The sequence below is a fragment of the Sphaerodactylus townsendi genome, linkage group LG10, assembly GCF_021028975.2.
Source record: "Sphaerodactylus townsendi isolate TG3544 linkage group LG10, MPM_Stown_v2.3, whole genome shotgun sequence".
In the NCBI taxonomy this organism is placed as follows: Eukaryota; Metazoa; Chordata; class Lepidosauria; order Squamata; family Sphaerodactylidae; genus Sphaerodactylus; species Sphaerodactylus townsendi.
The window spans coordinates 80,697,388-80,720,680 of NC_059434.1; the positions used below are offsets into that span (position 1 = coordinate 80,697,388).

A 23,293-nucleotide genomic window follows, 5' to 3' on the forward strand; every position below is an offset into this window, starting at 1 on the left:
GGACAGTTACATCAGGGTCCCCTCATATTGAGGGGCCCCACCGCCCCCCCCCCTCATGGGGGAAGGTTTTAAATTGGGGTTGGACGCCTCTTGTTATTATGTATTATGGTTATTCGCTGTTTTTATGAGTTTTAAGCTATTTTATGGGATGGAGCTTATGTATTTATATTTGTATGACCGCTCCTGTTGATGTTCAAATAATGTTGTTCACCGCCCGGAGCCCTTCGGGCATCAGGCGGTATATAAATTTAAGAAATAAATAAACAAAATAAAAATAATGGAATGTGTGAGCTCACCTTTGGATGTGTACACACAGGCTGTTGTGCAAACAGGAGACCAGTGAACCTTTTGTTGGTCCCTTGGAGACGCTCTTCAAGTCCTCCTTACCCTGATCTGGCTGGCCCAGACTAGCCTAATCTCACTAGATTTTGGACGCTAAGTACGATCAACCCTGATTCGTACTTGGATGGGAGACCACCAAGGAAGTTGGGTCGCTATACAGAGCCAAGCAATGGCAAACCACCTCTGTTTGTCTCTTTCCTCGGAAACCCTGCAGAATCACCGAATGTCAGCTGTGACTCGAGGGTGCTTTCTACCCTGTTTCCCCTAATATAAGACATCCCCGAAAAATAAGACATAGTAGAGGTTTTGCTGAAGTGCGAAATATAAGGCATCCCCCAAAAGAAAGACATAGCAAAGTTTTTGTTTGGAAGCATGCCCGACGAACAGAACACAGAAAAATAAGCCATCCCCTGAAAATAAGACATGGTGCATCTTTGGGAGCAAAAATTAATATAAGACACTGTCTTATATTCGGGGAAACACGGTACCACCAACTCTTGTTGCCTTGAGATTTTTTAAAAATTGAGTCCCGGCAGGTCATTTTCATTTTGTTCTGTGAATATGGACTTCACAGTATCCGAATTCCTTTTGTGAGGATTAAAGGGTTCGTTTTCTTCTGGCTTTTGAGCTGAGTTTTGGCTCCCGACGTCAACCTCGGCGGTACGGTATGTGCCTGTAAACAAATGGCAGCGTTCTCTCGCCCCCAACAGGTGCACACGGACCGTTCATAAATCTCACAATCGCAGACTTTGTCAGCGGCTTGACCAGCAAGCTGGCCGAGGGCCTAGGGATCGGGTTTCAGATTTCGCAAGAAGGCACAAAGTTGCGCAGTGTTGAAATGCTTTCCCATGGACTTGGAGCCTGCGGGCTGGTTTGTTTTTAACCAAATTGCAGCAGAAGAGGGGTGTGTGTAGCTTCTCAATAACAGGCGCTGGTGAGAGGCGGGGAGGGGAAGATCTTTCTTTGCCTTCCTGAACAGGCTTAATTTTTTAAAAAATGCTCTGACTTTTAAAAATTACAAGCAGAATCTGAAATAGAAGAAGAAGAAGAGTTTTGGATTTATATCCCCCCTTTCTCTCCTGCAGGAGACTCAAAGGGGCTGACAATCTCCTTGCCCTTCCCCCCTCACAACAAACACCCTGTGAGGTAGGTGGGGCTGAGAGCTCCGAGAAGCTGTGACTAGCCCAAGGTCACCCAGCTGGCATGTGTTGGAGTGCACAGGCTAATCTGAATTCTTCTACGCCAGTGCTGCTCCCTGCTGAAATAGAATAAGAGCAAGCCAGATGCGGGCCCAAGCAAATTATTCGAGTAGCTTTGCAGTGTAGTGGAGAAAAGGAAATGTAGCCTTCCTTCCTATCCCTTTAACATGGCGTAAGTTGAATTTCCACATCTCACTCCCATCCACACGAATCCTGCACGTGAGAGATGCAAAATTTCTCTTTTGGGGATATTGTAAACCGGGAGATGAAATGCACCTGTCCTTTGTTTGGTTTTAATGGAGGCATTCAGTATATCAGTCAATCAATAACAAACAATGGTAATTGACCACCAGAATAAAACAGACAATCATCCAATATGTGTAGGGTTTGAAAATACCTGGAGATTTGGGGGTGGACCCTGAGAGAGTGGGATTTATGGAGGGGAGGGTCGTTGGTAGGGGATAATGCCATAAACCCCACCCTCCAAAGCAGCCATTTTCTGTTGTCAAGCAACGGAGAGCCTGCGTGGTTTAGTGGTTAAGAGCAGGTGCACTCTGATCTGGACAACCAGGTTTGATTGCCCACCCGGCCACTTGAGCTGTGGAGGCTTATCTGGTGAACCACATTAGCTTGTGCACTCCAACGCATGCTAGCTGGGTGACCTAGTCACGGTTCTTCGGAGCTCTCTCAGCCCCACCCACCTCACAGGGTGTATGTTGTAGGTGGGGGGGAGGGAAAGGAGGTTGTAAGCCCCTTTGAGTCTCGTTGCTGGAGAGAAAGTGGGGATATAAATCCAAACACCACTTCTTCTTAAAGTGAGTTTCTCTGAGGTACATCTGATTGTACATCCGGTGACATACCCGTGACTCAGGGGAGGTCTGGGGTAATATTGTGTGACTTGGCCCTTAGCAGCTCTTCGTTGTTCTCTTGCCTAATTTGTGTCCTCGAGAATGTGACCTCAGCTCCAACTTGGGACAGCAGCAATGTTTAGCAAAGGAGAGGAACAGTGAGGGATAATCTCTTTTATGAAAGGTAGGGTAGGTATCGGCACAGGTTCCTTAGGAGTCTTTGGCTCCATTCAGACATCACCCCACACCATCGTTAAGGAATCTTAACTAAGGGATTGGATCAAGGCAACTTTTTCACTCGGGGCTAAAACTATATAATGCAGTTTCTAATGAGTCAGGTGCAGATTTCCCAGACCTGACTTGATTTCCCCGCAGCCACACAACAGCTGTGGGGCAGGTCTCGACAAATTTTATTTGGCTGTAAGAGCCAGCCCGAAAATCCAGGGGCCAGACTTGTTCTCCAGTGTTCAGATTTTTTTTTAATTAATTGCCATTATTTTTGAATCCTAACCTCTTCTCAATTTCTGGTGATCCTATGAAAGCTATGGCAAAATTGTTGTATATACACACAACCCCTTTTATAGCAGCAGTGGCGTAGTGGCTAAGAGCAGGTGCACTCTGATCTGGAGGAACCAGGTTTGATTCCCAGCTCTGCCGCCTGAGCTGTGGAGGGACCCCAAAATGTACACAAAGGACTACAAGTCTCTGTATAAATGATATCCCTTCAGTGATATCCAAAGTATGATATTCCCAGTTGGACAAATTCATTCTCCAGTACAGAACTGAGCTCCGTGGAAGGCAGCGGTTGCTGACAGAGTCTCAGAACTACCTAGGAGCAGCAGTGGCGTAGGAGGTTAAGAGCTCGTGTATCTAATCTGGAGGAACCGGGTTTGATTCCCAGCTCTGCCGCCTGAGCTGTGGAGGCTTATCTGGAGAATTCAGAGTAGCCTGTACACTCCCACACACGCCAGCTGGGTGACCTTGGGCTAGTCACAGCTTCTCGGAGCTCTCTCAGCCCCACCCACCTCACAAGGTGTTTGTTGTGAGGGGGGGAAGGGCAAGGAGATTGTAAGCCCCTTTGAGTCTCCTGCAGGAGAGAAAGAAGAAGAAGAAGAGTTTGGATTTATATCCCCCCTTTCTCTCATCTCATTCTTTACATTTTTAAAAAATTAGCCTGTACGGTTGGGGGAAATTCCTAATGGGAACGAGCCTTCTTACTTCTAACAATGTTTCTTGAAGTCTTGAGAAGTTAAGCATCTATATAGTTTCAGTTATCTTCAGATATTAACTGCTGATCCAGGAATAGCGCAAGTGGGAACTCCGGCTGTGTGGGATGGATATTGTATGCTTATGCAAGATTATGTGCGCGATTATACTCGAAGGGTGAGTTGGAAGGAATGCCCAAGCAATTTCACTGGCAAGATTAACTGACAAATACAGCTGAGCTGTTGTCGGTCATCTCTCTTACAAAAATCCACATTACCCTTTCTCTGTCTCTACAGCTTTGGCAATCTCCCTAGTTCCTAACCTTAAACTCTCTCTGAGGCACATAAAGATCTTTCTGGGGAACCCTTCCCCAGTAAATAGACACAAATACCAGCGATGCAAAATGCATTTTCTAGTTTGTTGTACAACATTCTGTCTGTACACGAGACTAGTTAAGAGTCATGTGTGGTACAGGATGAGCCTTCAAAATTTGCAGGATCTTTTCTGCATTGATCTGGTAGCCAAGACTGTCTTGTACATTGCAGAGGATTTCTGGGGAATATTCGAGGGCATGCGGTAGCTTCACACTGGTGGTGTGTTTTTGTTTTAGATCTTTTGACTCTGCATTAACTAAGGGTATGGTTTTAAGCACCGGTTCCTCTGTTCTGCACGTCCGTGGGGAAAATTGGTCACGCAGTTGAATGAAAAAGGAGATCTATTATAACTGACATTTTATGGAGGAACCTTTAATAATCTTCTGAGGAACTGCAGGATTTGCAGAACCCAGCTGGAAAACCAAGTGGTGCAGGGCCTAAACTACACACGTGCTGTTCACGGGTCTGCCCTGGGCTCTGTTAAATCAGATGTTAACTGTGAGTTCCATGTTGAAATATGCTGAGGCATGTAGGGGCCTAGTTCAGACCAGCACCACAAGGTGCAGGGAGAGGCAGATTAAGCCTCTATCCACTGTGTCATTTTCCTGACCTGAAATGGCCTATCTCTTTTGAGGGATACTTTGGTACATTAGTATTTATTTATTTTATTATTGAAATTTGTATGCTGCTGTCCCACAAGGGCTCAGAGCGGCTCGCCACAAATCCAACACCGTAAGTTGCAGAAATACAAACAACAAACCTAAAATTATACAATAGCTGAACAACAAACAGCTAGCTAACTAACAGGTGACTGGTAAACTATAACTCCTGCTCCTAACCGCTCTAAGAGCTTGGGCTGAAATAGAAAAAAAGTCACCGGCCAGACAAATGGAAAGGTTAGCCTCATCCAAATGCCTAGTGGAAAAGCCTGGGTTTACAGGCCTTGCAGAATTCTGATAGATCCCACAAGGCTCTGCCAGTTAAAGGAGCAGCCTGCTGGGTCGGGGGGGGGGGGCAGTTCTCCACCCCCACGTGACCAGCTAGCATGCGCCCTGGGACATGTGACCCCACGTGTCCCGTGAGTGCTCCGCCTCTGCCAGGTTGAGTTCCATTGTGAGACTGAGTTCCTTCCTTCTTTACCATCTGTGCTTGGCAGGACTGAACTGCTGACAATGTTGTCTTTTGTTTTTACAGGTAGCTGTATCCAGTTGGGTGGCAGGCAGACCCGAGGGGTACCATGAAGATTTCAGGACCCCTGGAGAGCCAGAGGTTGTCTCTCCTCCTGGAGATAGCAATCTCTAGGGAAGCTCAGATGTGGAAAGTTCACGTGCCCAAAATTCAGCCCAATCAGGTAACGTTTCTTCATCTTTCTCCCCTCTGTTGAAGCCCTGTGCCTTTTCATACTCCCAAGGACTGGCATGCTGGATTGTCCTTCAGGGCTTATCAAATAGCCAAAACCCATTCAGTACAAATCCCAGCAATTTATGTCAAGGTGGAACCCAGCCTTTTAATTCATTAAAACGAGCAGCGCTTTGTTTGTCAAACTTATGTTCCAAAGACTCAGGAACAGTCTGTTCCGTTCAGCCCACAATGGTAAATCACTGATATTAAAAGGACGCCAGTTTCCACAAGTTAATTCAAGTTTTCCCTGTTGCTCTTGTGTTGCTAAAATTGACATTTTGATGGGTGGTAGTTGTTGTACCATTCTATTTGGAAATGCCTGAGAATGAATTCATATATTTAAGGTCTAAGGAAATAATGCACCAGGAAGTTTTCCTATGCAAGTCCCATCGCAATGAATGGGAAGAGGCTAGACTGTGCTTTAATATCCCTGTACAGGAACATCTTGACCTCCCTGTGTCTTGGCTTGTCACTTATGATTAAAGTAACATCTCAATTAGCATTTATAAACTTGTGGAATGTTCAAAGGGCATTTATATGATGAGGTTTGTAAAGTAAACAGTGTCTTACAGGTGAGACAAGAGAGAGAATCACATATCCTCCCCTGGGCTTCCAATTTCTTCCTTCTGGCCACTTTCTTTCTCTTTCTCCACCCCTCTGTGACTGCTGTCTCTCCTTATTCTGTGCTTCTCCACTTTCTCTTCCTTCTGTGTCGTAGATACGAAACAGCCAGTGGTGGGATCCAAAAAATTTAGTAACAGGTTCCCATGGTGGTGGGATTCAAACTGTGGCGTAGCGCCAATGGGGCTGGGTGGGGCACAACGGGGGCATGGCTGGGCATTCCGGGGGCGGGGCTGTGGCAAGGACGCAGCCGCTACGCCGGTCCTTGGGCGGGAAATGAATGCACGCAGGCGCAGGCTGCCACGCACGCCGGTGCACCTCCTGCTAGACGGCTTCAAGTTCTGCGGCCTACTGCTGAGAGGAGGGGCGTAACTAAGTCAAAAATCACGTGGCAAAATCACCAATTAGTAACCCCCTCTCGGCACACACAAATAATTAGTAGCCTACTCTCGGGAACCTGTGAGAACCTGCTGGATCCCACCTCTGGAAACAGCCCATCTTCAGAGGCTCGCATGGTGAGGCACCTGCTGGGCCCCACAACTTGAGGCTAATTTCAGCCCTGCAGTATATAATGGGAGGGAATGGAGCATGAAGCTTTTGCCCCGCTGCCTCCGCTGTCAACAACAACAACAAAATACCTTTATTAGGCATAAGTGTCCAGGACGAAATCACAAAAGAGGCAAATGTAACGAGACAGGTTTCTCATGCCAACAAAACCTGCAGCAAACACTGGGCCGTATTCCCTAGCATTAAGAGATTGTTACCGTTGAGTAGTTTTTAAGGTGCTTGCTGTAGGCGAGCAGTTGCGTATGAGCTGTGACAATAAGGCTTCCCTGAGAGACTTCTATTTTGGGCAGTAGAACAAGATGTGTTCGAGCGTTTCAATGCAAGTTGGGCAGTGTGGACATACTGCCTCCCCTCTCGTGGGCACTGGGGATCATCCTACTTTCTCGTGGGGCAGGGAAGCGTCGGAGTACAGCTGCTGAGTTGCTTCTTCCTCTTTCCTTTCCTGTTGATTGGGCATGGGGCAGGGCTCGATGCTCCTTCTGCCTGAAGAACAGGCAGGCGCCTGGTTAAGCGACTTGCCACCTGGATGAGTGTCCTGCCAAGTAGGTGAGCCAAAGGGGCAAGCAGGTGTGCTACAGCCTGTCCCTTGGTGAGTTTATTCAGTTATAAGGCCCATTGAGTTCATTGGGGCTTACTCCCAAGTAAGGAAAGCACTTGCTGTGCAGGAGGAGCGAAGGGCAATGTTTCTGCCTACAGGAAATGAGTCCCCCAGAGGGAATGTTGCCACATTGTAGAGTTTTGGAGGACCTACTATAGGGGCTTGGGGGCCTGGGGCAATTCCCCAGAGGCTGGATCCACCTGTTTTGGTTGGGAACCTCATTCATAATTGTGCAAGGTTCCTGAGATCTCAGTTGATGTTCCCTGTTTTGGGAAGGAATGTAAGTCACTTTGTAATCACAGATCAAATAGGGAAACTGATGAAAAAGCATAATCTTCAAACCTACCAGGAAAATACAGCAGATGCTACACTCAGCAAAGAACAAAAGAGCCCCCCTCACTTCTGCAGGAGTCTATCGCATACCCTGCAGCTGTGGAAAGGTCTACAAAAGAACCACAAAACGCAGCATTCAGACTTGGATTAAGGAGCACGAAAGACACTGTCGGCTTAACCATCCTGAAAAATCTGCAGTTGCAGAACATGTGTTAAACAAAACTGGACATAACATTGTGTTTGAGGAGACTGAAATTCTGGACAGTTCGGAAGGTTACTAGGTCAGACTGCACAGGGAGGCCACTGAAATTCACAAACAGCAAGACAGCTTCAACAAGAAAGAAGAGACTCTGAAAATTAACAAAGCTTGGCTCCCAGTACTTAAAAAATGGACTGATAACCCCACCTGCAATACAATACACTCAACCATACCTTTGCATATCAAGCTCCAGCCAAACACTTACTGATTGGTTCCCCACCCTGGGACATGGACAATATACCCCACTAAACTTTCCCTTCTCACTAGACGCAGTGTGAAACAGACTTTTCTCCTGGAGGCGACTTAGTGCGTCTTGGATGGGTGTTTCCTAACCCTTCTTCTGGGAGGCAGGATGTTGTTTTTTCCCAACTTCCTGTTGAAGGCCCGGCCTCCATCTTCCCCAGTATTTTCCTGCCTGAAGCAGGGAGAGCAGGTTGTCACTGGCTTTCTCTGTGATACACCTCTGAAGATGCCAGCCACAGATGCAGGCGAAATGTTAGGAATTAGATCTACCAGACTACGGCCACGCAATCCGGAAAACCCACCACAACCTGCTTTGATGTTGTTTGTAGAATCCTGAATTGTGTCCTCCAGCATCTTGTATTTGGGAGAAGTTTTCATTTATTTTTATCACAGAACTCTCTGTTTTAAAACTGTATCATCTCAGACTTGATGTTCTGAAACTGCAGTTTCTGGTAAATGGCCTGATATGAAATATAAGGTTATCTTTTTTAAGTGACAGCAGTTTTAAGTAGGTTGGAAATTGTAAGTTAAAGCCTGGGACTTTTAAAAGGTAGACAGATGGCTGGAAACGAGGAGATAAATCTGCATCACCCAGGATATCATATATATAGTCTTTGATTGTTTGACAATCAAAGGGTTTATTGTAGTAATATAACATTGTTCATTTCAGTGCCAGCGTAGACATAAAATATATAACAAGGGACTTTGGACTTTGCAGTTGACCGAGAGTCATTTCTGTTTAGCATGACTTGCTGAGATTTTGTTTTCTTTCATGATGATAGAAAGTTCTGTCAGGGATCAGCCTACTTACAGTGACCTTGTAGGGTGCTGTGTGGTTTCCGGGCTGTGTGGCCGTGTTCTAGCAGCATTCTCTCCTGATGTTTCGCCTGCATCTGTGGCTGGCATCTTCAGAGGGGCAATCAGATCCTCTGAAGATGCCAGCCAGACTCTGGCAGCATCAGGAAAGAATACTGCTAAACCCAGCTCAGCTGTTAACACAATGATTCTGGCCGTGATAGCCTTCAACAAGACCTTGTAGGGGCTTTGAGGCAAAAGGTATTCAGAGGTGGTTTGCCATTGTCTGCCTCTGTGTAGTTTCCTGGGCTTCCTTGGTGGTCTCCTGTACAATTGCTAACCAGAGCTGTTTCACTTCTGAGATATGACGCGATCTCGCTGGGCTGGGTCATCCAGGTTTTTATTTACAAGTCATCTTCTCATGGGCAGTTATCTGAAGAGATGAATTGATTGATTAGATCATAGGTGTCAAACTCGTGGCCCTCCAGATGTTATGGACTACAGTTCCCATCATCCCCTGCCATCACATTGCTGTCAGGGGATGATGGGAACTGTAATCCATAACATCCGGAGGGCCACGAGTTTGACACCTGTGGATTAGATGGTTAAACACTGTATTTGCTCCTAGCACTGTAGTTCCTGTGTACAGAAATGAATTGGGAAGTTAAACTGCCCCAAGAGCATGCTAGACCGAGCGACCCTTGCAGCAGGGGCTAATCAACTCAGATCTAAGAAGAAGAGTTGAATTTATACCCCACTTTCGTCTGCTGCAGGGAGTGTCAAAGCGGCTTACAACTCCTTCTCTTCCCTTCCCCGCAACAAACACCCTGTGAGGTGGGTGGGGCTGAGAGAGCTCCAAAGAACTATGACTAGGCTGAGGTCACCCAGCTGGCATGTGTTGGAGTGCACCACCTAATCTGGTTCCCCAGATAAGCCGGCACAGCTCAAGTGGCAGAGCGGGGACTCAAACCCGGTTCTCCAGGTTAGAGTGCACCTGCTCTTAACCACTGCACCATGCTTCCCCCTGCTGCAGCCCAACATGCCCCTGAAATCCTGCTTCTGGGGGACAGACGAGTCACCCCCAAGAGGATCACCAGAGGGGAGTTGGAGGTAAGATAGTCATCTTGTGCCTTCCATCCTTTCTGTTATTCAGAAGTGTGAGCTTTGCCTCCTGCCAATTTCCTGAGAGCCTTTTTGGCTTGGAAGCATTGCAAACAAATAAGATCACAGTGTCAGATGCGTTCTAGCCAGGTCAATTCTGTCGTGTCTGTGGCTTTCAGAGGCAGTGGTTGGTGATGAAACTCAGCCCTGTTGTTTGATTCCCTCCCCCTCAACGTATGTTCTATCTCAGGGGTGCCCAACTCTAGCGCTTCAGATGTTCATGGACTACGATTCCCACCAGCCGCTGCTGGTGCAGAGACTGATGGGAATTGTAGTCCATGAACATCTGAAGCGCCAGAGTTGGATACCCCTGTTCTATCTGGTGTCAAAGCCACCAGGGAGCAGCAGTGGCGTAGGAGGTTAAGAGCTCATGTATCTAATCTGGAGGAACCGGGTTTGATTCCCAGCTCTGCCGTCTGAGCTGTGGAGGCTTATCTGGGGAATTCAGATTAGCCTGTACACTCCCACACACGCCAGCTGGGTGACCTTGGGCTAGTCACAGCTCTTCTGAGCTCTCTCAGCCCCACCCACCTCACAGGGTGTTTGTTGTGAGGGGGGAAAGGCAAGGATAAGGGTAAGCCCCTTTGAGTCTCCTGCAGGAGAGAAAGGGGGGATATAAATCCAAACTCCTCCTCCTCCTCCTCCTTCTTCCTCTTCTTCTTCTTCTGCTTAACGGGATGTGCTCTTTTCAGTTACGTTGAGAAACTAGGTGAAGTGCGTGTCTTTGCCAGGCAGTTTTGTTTTTCCATTCCTGTCTTTAGTGTTTATTTTGGAACTTGCTTGAAATTGGGGAAGCTGCAAGATATGCTGTGAGCTCAACAGGCGTCTCTCCTGCACCTTTGATAAACGTCGGATGATGTCGTGAGCTTACAGAATTATTAAAATCTGCACAGCGACTGTCCTGTTCCAAAAATATAGCGTGTGATTTTCCCTATTAACATTAGCATTGGGCCTGTCTTGCAGAGAAATCCATTAAAAGTTGTCTAGCCGTGCATACTTACGTCATTCATTTGCGGTGCAGCAGAAGTGGAAAAAGAGAGAGAATCCACTTCACCCCAGCGTATGAAAGCTTTCTAGCGTGATTGCATAGAAGTAGTTCTGAGACTCTGTCAGCAACCGCTCCCTTCCACGGGGCTCGGTTCTGTACTGGAGAATGAATTTGTCCGACTGGGAATATCATACTTTGGAGATCACTGAAGGGATATCATTTGTGCAGAGACTTGTGGTCCTTTGTGTACATTTTGGGATCCCTTTTCTGTTTGTAATGTGTTATCCACGTTCAGTTTTTTTTTCTTTATTGTTGGTAATAAGCACAAGCATAAGCATTTTATTGTCATTGTGCACGCACAACGAAATTTACAGCAGCATTCCTCGATGCACACAATTTCAGACTCATACATCATACTCATACAATTTCTTACTCATACCCCATCCTCACTTTCCCCTTCCTCCACCCATCCCTACACAGCCCCAAACACATCAACACGAAGCCGCAGAGTTCAGCATAGCCACAGCTCTAGAGTAGAAGCTGTCTCTAAGCCTCTTTGTCCTAGATTTGATAGTCCTGTATCGCCTACCAGATGGTAGCAGTTCAAAAAGAGAGTGTGCTGGATGAGACGGGTCCCTCAGAATATTTTGGGCTTTTTTTAGGCTTTGGGAATTGTAGAGTTCTTCCAAGGAGGAGAGAGGGCAGCCGATAATCCTTTGTGCAGTAGTGATCACCCTTTGGAGCACCTTCCTATCTGCCACTGTGCAACTGGAGAACCATACACAGATGCAGTAGGTTAAGACATTCTCTATAGCACAGCGGTAAAAGGACACCAGGAGTTTTCCATCCAGTTGTTGCTTCCTTAAAAGTCTCAGATAGTACAGTCTTTGGGTAATTGGGTAATTTCATACCGACTTTTAAATTATTTCTATTCAAGGTATAGTTTTAACGCTGTTCTTTGAGCCAGACCGAGGTATTCTTTTTACAGTATCCATACTGTGTCTGGCTCATCTTGTCTACTGAATATCATACTTTCCCCCAGCACGGCATAATTTCTCTAGAAGAAGCTGCCAGTCTGGCATGAGGCCCAGGTAGGTTTCCTGTTCTGGCTTTGTGCGAGCATCCAAAGATTGCCACCAGCATTACGCAAATACCAACGATTATCCTAGATTTCCTAACCTTAGTGGGGTGGATTTATGGAGGCAGGGTGGTATAGCCCCAGAAGGGGCCTCAGAAAACAGAAAGCAGAATAATGCACTTTAAGTCCACTTTCACAATTGTTTGCAAGTGGATTTTGCTATTCCACACAGCTGCAAAGTGGATTGAAAGTGGATTGAAAGTGCATTATTCTACATGTGCAGAAGGGGCCAGAGATTCACAGATGTGGTGGGTGAGCTTCTGAAAACATTGTCTCTTTGCTCTGGCTATGCTAACTTGATGTATCGATAGCATCTGTACAAGGGCCACTCTTAAAATAGTGTGATGGAGGAAAATATTTTCGTTTTGTATTCTGGGCCCAAACGGAGTAGTTTTAGCATGCTCTATTTTATTGTCCTTTCTGTACGGAAATTCGAAGTATCCGAGCCCTATTTTAGCAAATAGGACAGGACTTTCTGATTTGCTAAGTTGTTCCTTCTCTTGAACAATTCTAATCTTTTGGGGAGGCCGGCTGCTGATAGGTGCCCATTAATAACAACTGAGACCCGCTGTTCCCCTCCCAGAGTCAGAGGAGTGAAAGGTTGAACGCCATCTGTTTTAAATATTTATGAACTTGGAGCGCTGCATTTTAACTGATATGATTTTTAGCATTTTACCCTATTTATCCACTTGTATGTATTATGTTGTGAACCACCCTGAGCCCCTCGGGGGAGGGCGGTATAAAAGTGGAACAAATAAATAAATAAATAATAAAATAATCTTGAAATAAGTGAGAAAGTAGCAAAAATTTGGCAAGATGCCATAAATCTGCATCAAGCTAAGACTGGGTGATAAACTGTCATCTACTTTTCCTCACTGTAATTTGTGGTTGTGGGTTGTCCTCAGTTTTGTTTATGGCTTTTGGTCATGGTTGCCTGATAGGTTTTATATGCCACTAAAAGTTTTCTGTCTGTCTGTATAGTCTTAGGCCCTTTCCTTATAGGCCAAGAAACGCATGTTAAATGTGGAATAAAACCCGGGGGTGGGGGAGACTTCGTATGGATCCCGTTCCTAATGCGGATCCACTCCACGTTTCCCCGCCCAACCCGGCTTTTTCAAGAATCGCGATTTTCACGATTCTTTTGTTTTAACGAGCCTCACAGCTGCGGCCAAGCGAACAGCTGGGCAGGAGGCATGTTGAAACAAAAGAATCTCGGGTATTTGGGGTTCCCTGGCTCCCATCTGTGTAGCCATGCAGGCACACAGGGGCTTATCGTGGCTCTGGGGAATCGGCTGTGTCTACCTGCGGAGCTACACAGGTAGCAACACACAAAAAAGACACGTCTCTGTGTGGAGGCATGCGCCCCGGCCAGTGTGCTCACTGTTCATGGGACAGCCAGCCATACGAACAGGCTGGGGTGAGGATGGGTTCATGTAACCCGCCTTTCACCCACGTTTCTTGGCCCCTGCAGAAAGAGCCTTAGATAGGACTGTGTGTTGATTTAAAATATATATATATATATTCTGCACCCAGCCAGCCCCAATTGTGAACCGTTCTGTTAGAGAGCCAGTGTGTTGCAGTAGCTAGAGTGTCAGACTACGATCTAGGGGACCTGGGTTCAAATTCCAGTTTTGCCATGGAAACTTGTTGGGTGACCCTGGGCCAGTCACACACTCTCTGCCTTACCTGCCACATAGGATAGTTGTGAGGAGAAAATGGAAGAGAAGAAAATGAGATAAACCTCCTTGGATTCCCATTGGGGGGTGCGGGGTGGTAGAGTATAAATGAAGTAAGTGAAGATTCTGACCTATATAAATTGTACAAATTGACAATTTCTGTTTATTTTTACATACTTCTGGTCTCTATTGTGGTGTTGCAAATCATGGGGAGAAACAAGGAACAGTTTGAGCCACAGAAACCTTGTCCACCAGCCTCAGGAAATTTTATTCTTCTAGCTCACCAGTCCTTGAAATGTCAGCAAGCATTACCAGTAGTCTTTCAGGCGTAACTGAGCAGCCAGGAGGGCTGAGAACGTGTGTTTTTAAGGAAAGTTCTCTTCCTTCCTTCCTTCCTTCCTTCCTTCCTTCCTTCCTTCCTTCCTTCCTTCCTTCCTTCCTTCCTTCCTTCCTTCCTTCCTTCCTTCCTTCCTTCCTTCCTTCCTTCCTTCCTTCCTTCCTTCCTTCCTTCCTTCCTTCCTTCCTTCCTTCCTTCCTTCCTTCCTTCCTTCCTTCGCGTACAACAACAGCACCAACAAAATACAACATCACTTCATTAAAACTCATTAAAGTTAGAATTCTGTTTCTAGTAACATAAGAACATAAGAGCCTGCTGGATCAGACCAGAGTCCATCTCGTCCAGTACTCTGCTACTCGCAGTGGCCCACCAGGTGCCTTTGGGAGCTCACATGCAGGAGGTGAAAGCAATGGCCTGCTGCTGCTCCTGAGTACCTGGTCTGCTAAGGCACTTGCAATCTGAGATCAAGGAGGATCAAGATTGGTAGCCATAGATCGACTTCTCCTCCCTAAATCTGTCCAAGCCCCTTTTAAAGCTATCTAGGTTAGTGGCCATCACCACCTCCTGTGGCAGCATATTCCAAACACCAATCACGTGTTGTGTGAAGAAGTGTTTCCTTTTATTAGTCCTAATTCTTCCCCCCAGTATTTTCAATGCATGCCCCCTGGTTCTAATATTGTGATAAAGAGAGAAAAATTTCTCTCTGTCGACATTTTCTACCCCATGCATGATTGTACAGACTTCAATCATATCTTTCCTCAGATGTCTCCTCTCCAGGTTTGGCCCTGGTTAGTAATTGGATGGGAGACCACCAAGGAAGTCCAGGGTTCCTATGGAGAGGCAGGCAATGGCAAACCCCCTCTCTTGCTTGGAACTGCCATTCAGACAGGTTATGCTGGGTCAGGGATTGGTTCTCCACCCAAACCCAGGCAAATGGAAACTGACCATTCGACGATTGAAGAACTAACTTCTAACTGTGGACCTGTCAGAGAAGGTCTTCTAGACCGGGGGTCTGCAACCTGCGGCTCTCCAGATGTTCATGGACTACAAATCGCATCAACCAATTGACCATGCTGGCAGGGGCTGATGGGATTTGTAGTCCATGGACATCTGGAGAGCCACAGGTTGCAGACCCCTGTTCTAGACCATCATTGTCTTCAGATGGCATTCCACCAATCATATATGCAAGATTTCATGGAAAGTGTTTGTCAAATGGACTAGAAAAAAGAAGGTGGTTCCCCTGGCTCTGCAGGTATCCTCGATTCTCGGATTTCTTCAAGATCGGCATCTTCCAGGGTAGCTACACCCATACGTGTAGAATTTGTGCGCACGGGTGCATGTTCGCACCCACAGATCCTCGGAATGCAGGACCTACATTCTCCCCTGAGCTAGGGGACATCTTGCAGGTGGTTCCCGTCTTGTCTCTTCGTACAGAGCTGTCGGCAGGCGTAATAAAAGGGGGAGCTTGGGACTGCGGAGTCGATTCCCGTGTTACCATTCTTCAGAGCAGTTCCCGTGCCTTGGCGAAGCCTGTTCCCTATTCCACCCTCCATTTTGCAGGCCGCATTTTGTGCAGCTCCAGGGATTCCAGGAACTGCGATCGGCATCTCACTTCTCTTGGCCAACACTCTGGCTTGGCAGGTTTTTAAAAACCACCTGAGGGAAAGCGTTGCTTTGCACTGCCAGCCGGGTGAATGTAAATATTTCAAAAGACCGAGTCTCTCGGTACAGGCGGAACAGAACGTTTTGACAGCAGCGGCAACAGCAAGTTCCCTGTTTAGGCCCGGCATTCTGTTCCTCCCCCATCAGCGTGTAAACTGCAGGGAGAGGGGAAAATAAAGCTGTCCTGAGACTGAAATTTTCCACTGTGCTTATGGCTGAAACACTCGCCCAAGACCCGAAATGCTGGAGAACACTTGTTGCCCGATATGCTACTTAGCATGATGATGATGAAGAAGAAGAAGAAGAAGAAGAAGAAGAAGAAGAAGAAGAAGAAGAACCCTTAGAGTTTGGCACTTGAACTTTTTAACTGAAATGCTTTCAGATAAGCGGGGGCGTACCGCCCACGAGGACATGGGGGGGGGAAATGACCCCGGGCACAATGGGGGGCGGTGCAAAATCGCCTCCCTCCTCCCCCACGCCAACCTGGCTCAGAAGAGCAGGGTCGGCATTGGGGAGGCACCTTAAGACAGAGCCGGCCTGCTGCTGTGGTGATGATTTGAGCCACCTCCTTCGCTCCTTAGGCCCTCGGGGGCAGCTCAGATGGGCACCATGGCGACAGGCCTCCTCCTGGGCCGTCCGCTGCGGCGTCCTGCCCCCCCTCCCCGGCGTCCCTGCAGACTGGCTTCTGCCCTCCCCAGGGTCAGTAGCTTGATCAGTAGCATCCTGTAGTAGCTTATGTGTGGACTACTTAGAAGGACCATACATGTATGGAAATTATGACTTGTGAAGGGGCCTTTTAGGTTTTGAGCCCATGTGAAAATTGGAGGCCCATGCCCTGTGTAGTCGACCCACGCGGTCAGCGTAAGAACGAGACGAGACGCGGAGATAACATCTGGTGGAGATCGCCAGCAGCGGGAGACCGGAGGTCCGTGTTCCTAGCGAGTCTCCCGTCTGCCGGGTCCTGGCACCTTTTATTGTTACTCTATCGGGGGCGTGTAGGAGGGAGGACCGGGGGGAGTTCCGGGAGAACGGGAGGCGGGAGGTCGGGAGATCATCATGTGATGTATGATCTCATCTGGCTACGTGCGGAGAGGAGCGTACGCGTCTGAGCCTAATCCTCACCTGGGGGCGAGACCATTGTCCCTGCGCCCGGTGATTGAGCCAGACAGTTCATGACCCGTGACTCATGGGGGGATGAGGAGTGGGGGTGCGATGCGACCGGCAAGGCCGCGGGTCCGTTGGCGTCCCAACGTTCTACCACGGCGCTGCTGGGTCGGCAGTGCACTACTACACCCTGTGGTTGTAGAGCTGTACAAATGCCCAGAGATGTTTATACTTTATGTATCTGTGTTGTGTGTGTGTGTGGGAGTTAAAGTTGTGTTCATATTTGGAGGCATCTATAAAATATTGCTAGCTGGTACAAAGCATTAATTAGCTGATTAATTAGCTGATAACGATTCAGGCGTTGACCTTTTAATGTTGTTTTATATTTTGCTTCTAGCCTGGGAGCTATTCTGAGACATGCTTGTAGTTGCTGATTTTTATTTTTATTTTTTTTTGCTGTTTTTATGCTTTGAAATAGTAATAGCTTTTAAAGGTTTTTATTTCTTGATGATTTTTATGTTTTAGTTTGTAAGCTGCCTCAAGGCTATAGAGGCAGCAGAGAAATGTTCTAAATAAATAAATAGACTGCAGCAGAAAGTTGCCCTCAAGTCTTGGTTGGGATATGTCTTTCAGAGGGATGGCTCTATATTTAATACAGTATACAGTAGGAACTTCCTGAGATTTATGGGTTAACCTTGCTGGCTATGGCATATTTCTTCAGTTGTCAATTTTTAAACCACTGCTTACTTTCTAGTCAGGGTTATTCAGGATGTTACGTGGTATCTGCATCCCAGTAAATTACAGGGGTTTCTAAAATGTCCTTTTAGATCTCATACTACTTAACCAGCACCCTGGAAACTGTTGTGTCCAAAGCAGCTGCTTAGGTTGCTGATGCTATTTGGTCCACTCTAATCTGGAGAACCGGGTTTGATTCCCCGCTCTGACACTTGAGCTGTGGAGGCTTATCTGGTGAACCAGATTAGCTTGTGCACTCCAACACATGCCAGCTGAGTAACCTTGGGCTAGTCACAGTTCTTCGGAGCTCCCTCAACCCCACCCACCTCACAGGGTGTTTGTTGTGGGGGGGGGGGGGAGAGAAAGGGAAAAGAGATTGCAAGCCCCTTTGAGTTTCACAGGAGAGAAAGGAGGGATATAAATCCAAACTCCTCCTCCTCCTCCTCCTCCTCCTCCTCCTCCTCCTCTTCTTCTTCTTCTTCTTCTTCTTCTTCTTCTTCTTCTTCTTCTTCTTCTTCTTCTTCTTCTTCTTCTTCTTCTTCTTCTTCTTCTTCTTCTTCTTCTTCTTCTTCTTCTTCTACAATTAGTATTAGAATAGTTGGCATGCTATGATTTTGTTCCATGCAGCTAGCTATAGAGCAGTGATCTGTAGCTGGGTGAGAGGATAATGGCTGGGATTGCCAGCTCTGGGTTGGGAAACATTTGGAGATATGGTGGTGAGGAACTGATCTTGGTCATCTGGAGACCAGTTGTAACAGCAGGACATCTCCAGGTAGCACCTGGAGAGTGGCGACCTTAGTGGTGCTGCAACAAAGGTGGGGAAAAACCCTGCGGTCAAGGCATAGCAGCTTCAAGAGTTCGTGGTGGTCAGTTCTCTTTCGGTGTTCCATAGAAAGCTCAGAAGTCAGCTGAGAAGAAAATTGCTGAAGCATCAGCTTGGAGGGACTGCAATAACGAGGAGGGAGGGAGAAGTCTTGTCTCATCCTGAGGAGGTTGGAGGAAATTGGGCCTCTCTCCAAAGGGTCTCTTTAACTGTGACAGGCAGTTCCTAAGAGCTGTGCCAAGGTATTACTTTAGCAGCAATCACAGTTGTTCCTTCAAAAGAAGGTTCAACCATATGGATTACCTGCTGGTTATTGTGGCTTTTCAAGGCCACCTAAAGGTGACCCAAGCTGTGATCCATTCTGCTCTAGGCTCCACAGCAAGATCTTTTCTCAGCCTGACTGAAAAGAGAGGAGCTTCAGTTACGGCAGCTAAATGGTAATAATGAGAGCTTTTGAATACAAGCCGGGGTGGGGTGGGGGTCACGGCCTTGCAGTCAGATGAGATTTTGTAGAAAGGGAAACTTTCTGTTCTGAGCCCCAGCAACTTTCCCAGGAACACTATCCCTTTTTAAAAAAAACTAAGTTGCCTTTGGACTGAATGGCTGTCTCTGTCCTGACTGCTTTCACTTGAAAGCCAGTGTTCCCGTGTATGCATGAAGCTGCCTTAAGGCCCCTTCCGCACATGCAGAATAAATGCACTTTCAATCCACTTTCACAATGGTTTGCAAGTGGATTTTGCTATTCCGCACAGTAAAAATCCATCTCCAGTGCTCATTGAAAGTGGATTGAAAGTGCATTAGTCTGCATGTGCGGAAGGAGCCTCATCAAAGAATCAGACCATTGGTCCATCCTAGTCAACTGCTCGCCAGGTTCTTCTGTAGACAGTTTTTCACATTACCTCCTTCTTCATCTCTGTAATGGGAGATGCCGGGTATTAAAACCTGGGATTTTTGACATGCCAAGCAGATCCTCTGCCACTGAGCCACATCCCTTCCCCAAGTTTGTATTTTTTGGATGTCAGTATAGCAGTAGCTGAATACTTTGAGAAAGAACTATAAAAGTGCCTTTGGCGTGATTCCAGAACGTGCTTGTGGGTAATGGTTAAAGAGTTAGTCATGATCTCTTTTATTCTGTTTTTCATGTCTGCCTCTCATTCTTTCTCTCTTTTACTCTTTCACTCTCTCTTTCTCTCCCTTGTCCTTTGTTTTCTCTTTCCTTTCTTTTTTTGCTGTCTGTTGCTCTTTCATTTGCTTTTTCTCTTTTGTGTTGTCTTTTCACGCTGTTTCCCTCTTTTTATTTTGTCTTCTTCTCTTTCTCCCTTTTCCTCGTTTGCGCGCCCTTTTTCTTCCACTTTCCCTTTTCTTTCTCTTTTGCCGTCTTTTGTTCTTTCATTTGCTTTTTCCCTGTTTTTCTCTTTTGTGGTGTCTTGCTCTTTCACACTGTTTCTCTTTTTCTTTGTTTCGCTCTCTTTCACACACTCTCTCTTTTCACTCTCTTTTGCTTTCTCTTTTTAGTTCTTTCTTTCTCAGTCTGACATTTCACATTCCCAGTACTTATAAAACAAACAAACAAACATCTGGCCTCCCGTGGGTTCATAAAAAGGGGAATAGAAGAGCTGAAGCCATCTATAGTTTAGTATTTTATGTATTTTAGATAAATTATATATACGATGTTTTAAACTTTATGTTGATGGAAACCACCCTGAGCCTTCGGGGAGGGCGGTATATAAATGTAACAAATAAAATAAATAAATAATAAATATGTACAGAGTAAATTTTAATGTGACCACGAACACACTGGTTGCGTGGTTGTTCTTACTTGGCTGCATCTAAAATGGATTTGGGCTGGCCACACACATTGTGGATTATTTTCACCTGCATGAGTGTTTGGAAGCGTTTGAGATTCTCATTTAAGTTTTTTTTCTCTCCCCTTTTTCCTTATACAGGATGTAGGCATTTCTCCAACCCAGCGGGACGAAGTAATCCATTGGCTGGCCAAACTCAAGTACCAGTTCCATCTTTACCCAGAAACACTCGCCCTGGCTGTCAGCCTCTTGGACAGGTTTTTAGCCGCCGTGAAGGTAAATATCTGACAGCTGGAGTGATAAAAGTCACTTTCTCCCCTGGATTTGGCCCTTCTGCAGTGGGGAGAAAGAAGAAGAATAAGAGTTGGATTTATATCCCCCCTTTCCCTCCTGCAGGAGACTCAAAGGGGCTTGCAATCTCCTTGCCCTTCCCCCCTCACAACAAACATCCTGTGAGGTGGGTGGGGCTGAGAGAGCTCCGAAGAACTGTGACTAGCCCAAGGTTACCCAGCTGGCGTGTGTGGGAGTGTACAGGCTAATCTGAATTCCCCAGATAAGCCTCCACAGCTCAAGCGGCAGAGCTGGGAATCAAACCCAGTTCCTCCAGATTAGAGTTCACCTACTCTTAACCACTACACCACTTTTCTCTGAAGGCATCTGCTATTCAAACCTCTCCTCCCTGTCTAGTATTTCATATAGGCTGATATTTTTGCTTCCTGTATGGAGACTATGGACTTGATCGCCCTTGCGGTCTCTTCCAACTCCATGATTCTGTGTCGCTTTGTGCTTGTAGTGATTTGTTTAACGTTATTTACTTGTATTACACATTTCCACTTTAGTTTGCTTTCTTGGCAGTTATTAAATTATCACATTTATTATTAATAGTTGGTTTTGTGTTGCCTATAGCCACGGTGTAGCAGGTTTCTTATTTTGTATTTGTCAGTCCACTACGCCTATTCTGCTGCTTGAATAGTGCTCCCACTGGAATTACCAGGCATGGTATCCTGGATTGTGGTGGTGATCTTAGATCAGGGGTCGGCAACCTTTACCACCCAAAGAGCCATTTGGACCCGTTTTCCCTGGCCCGAAGATCTACCGAGCCGGAGAGACGGCTCCACACGGAGCCACCTACGGTTCGGCTCCTCCACTCACCTTTCCTTCCAGCACTGCTCTGGAGGGACACGCCCATGCTACCCTCCGACCTCCAAGCCATGCAGAGCCGCAGTATAAGGCTGAAAGAGCCGCATGAGGCTCCGGAGCCGCGGGTTGCAGACCTCTGTCTTAGATGTTTAGGTACATGTACTCTGGGTACCATTCAGAAGTTGATATTTTACATCTTCTGATGCAAAGCATATAGGAGTTTCAGAGCTGAATTAAGATTTATTCTCCCCTTCCACTGTCTCGTTTCTTTTTTTGCTACATGCACGTTAAAAGATTTCAAGAAGAATCCCTTTGAGAATTAACGTTATGGGCTTGAGGTTGTGTTGTTTTGTTTGTTCTGAATTGCTATTTTTAGTTCCACGTATAAAATTAAATTTTATGTTCTTGGCGGCATTTAGCTTGGGCAAACTAAGTAACGGAGCCTTCCTTCTTGGCTCTACTGAAGCCGCTGGCCTGTGGTTTGGAATACGATGCCAAGATGGCTTTATTGGTTCTGCTTCCCACTGTAAATCGTGGAACTCCTTTTCCAAGATATGATACCCGCTAAGGAAACACGGCCGGCGACTGTGAAAAAGCTTGCCACGTTCTCGCTCCATTCAGCTTTTATGAGTATTGGAAAAACGGGAGAGGAGAGAATAATTCCGGTTTGCTGTTTGCCCGGCTGGATAGAACATCTACTTACAAATCGTAATAGGTTTCTGACTTTTCCTGGGAGAGGGTGGGAAAAACATTTCTGTTTCCATATAAATTAAATCTCCTTTCAAGGAGCTGCAAGGAGGCAGCACTAAAGAAGTATCTTCAGTGGCTGTTTAGAAACAATTTCTGAATTTCATATCCCTTGCTGACAAAATATCCAGTGCTGTGGCAGAGAATGGGATCCATCTCTTTTAGGCTTGAGGCCTAGGGCCTGTGTTTGGTATTAGTAAAGTCAGTCCATTTTCTTGAGTCCTTTTCAGAGGTGGGATCCAGCAGGTTCTCACAGGTTCCCGAGAGTAGGTTACTAATTATTTGTGTGTGCCGAGAGGGGGCTACTAATTGGTGATTTTGCCACGTGATTTTTGCCTTAGTTACGCCCCTCCTCTCAGCAGTGGCGCGCAGAACTTGAAGCAGTCTAGCAGGAGGTGCACCGGCGTGCGTGGCAGCCTGCGCCTGCGTGCATTCGTTTCCTGCCCAAGGGCTGGCGCAGTGGCTGCGTCCTTGCCACAGCCCCGCCCAGGAATGCCCTGTCCCCAGAATGCCCGGCCACACCCCTGTCATGCCCCGCCCAGCACCATTGGTGCTACGCCACAGTTTGAATCCCACCACCATGGGAACCTGTTACTAAAATTTTTGGATCCCACCACTGGACCTTTTCCCTACAGAATTATAGGATTGAAAGGAAGCCCTGCCCCACGAAGTATACCAGTACCATAACCAACCCTTTGAGACTGGATTGAACCCCCCCCCCCCCATATGATTGCCGTTAGCCCCTTCCCCTTGAGTTCTGACAACGAAAAGCACCTTGAGGGACTGAAATGAAAAATCCATTTTACTTTTAAAAGGAATGCAAGCTGTTGAAACTGCTTAGCCTTCAAATCTGTCTTGTTCCTGCATAACTTACTGCTTTCTGTGGGTCTTCTTGGCGGAGAATGAGGTTCAGCCATCTGGCAGGAATTAATCTCTAGATGACTTAAAGATGGGAGATTTGTCCACTAAAAGGGCCTTTCCCCCTTATTTTTCCTGCTTGGTCCCCAGAGAATCTTTGAAAACGCCCCCCACCTCTTTCCTGTCTCCATTGTGCATGACTTATTTGTCTGGGCAGAAGGAAGGAATCAGTCTATGGCAGGGGTAGGGAACCTGCGGCTCTCCAGATGTTCAGGAACTACAATTCCCATCAGCCCCTACCAGCATGGCCAATTGGCCATGCTGACCGAGCTG

At 46.7% G+C, this 23,293-nt stretch overlaps 1 protein-coding gene across 1 annotated transcript in view; it reads left to right on the plus strand.

Annotated features, from left to right (window-relative positions):
• CCNI (cyclin I) overlaps positions 1-23,293 on the plus strand; it is a 75,261-nt gene that overhangs the window by 41,171 nt on the left and 10,797 nt on the right. The window contains exons 2-3 of the mRNA XM_048509072.1: positions 5,164-5,320; positions 20,357-20,491. Of these exons, the coding sequence (XP_048365029.1) occupies positions 5,207-5,320; positions 20,357-20,491 (249 nt within the window). The 5' untranslated portion in view covers positions 5,164-5,206. The remainder of the gene's footprint in view (positions 1-5,163; positions 5,321-20,356; positions 20,492-23,293) is intronic.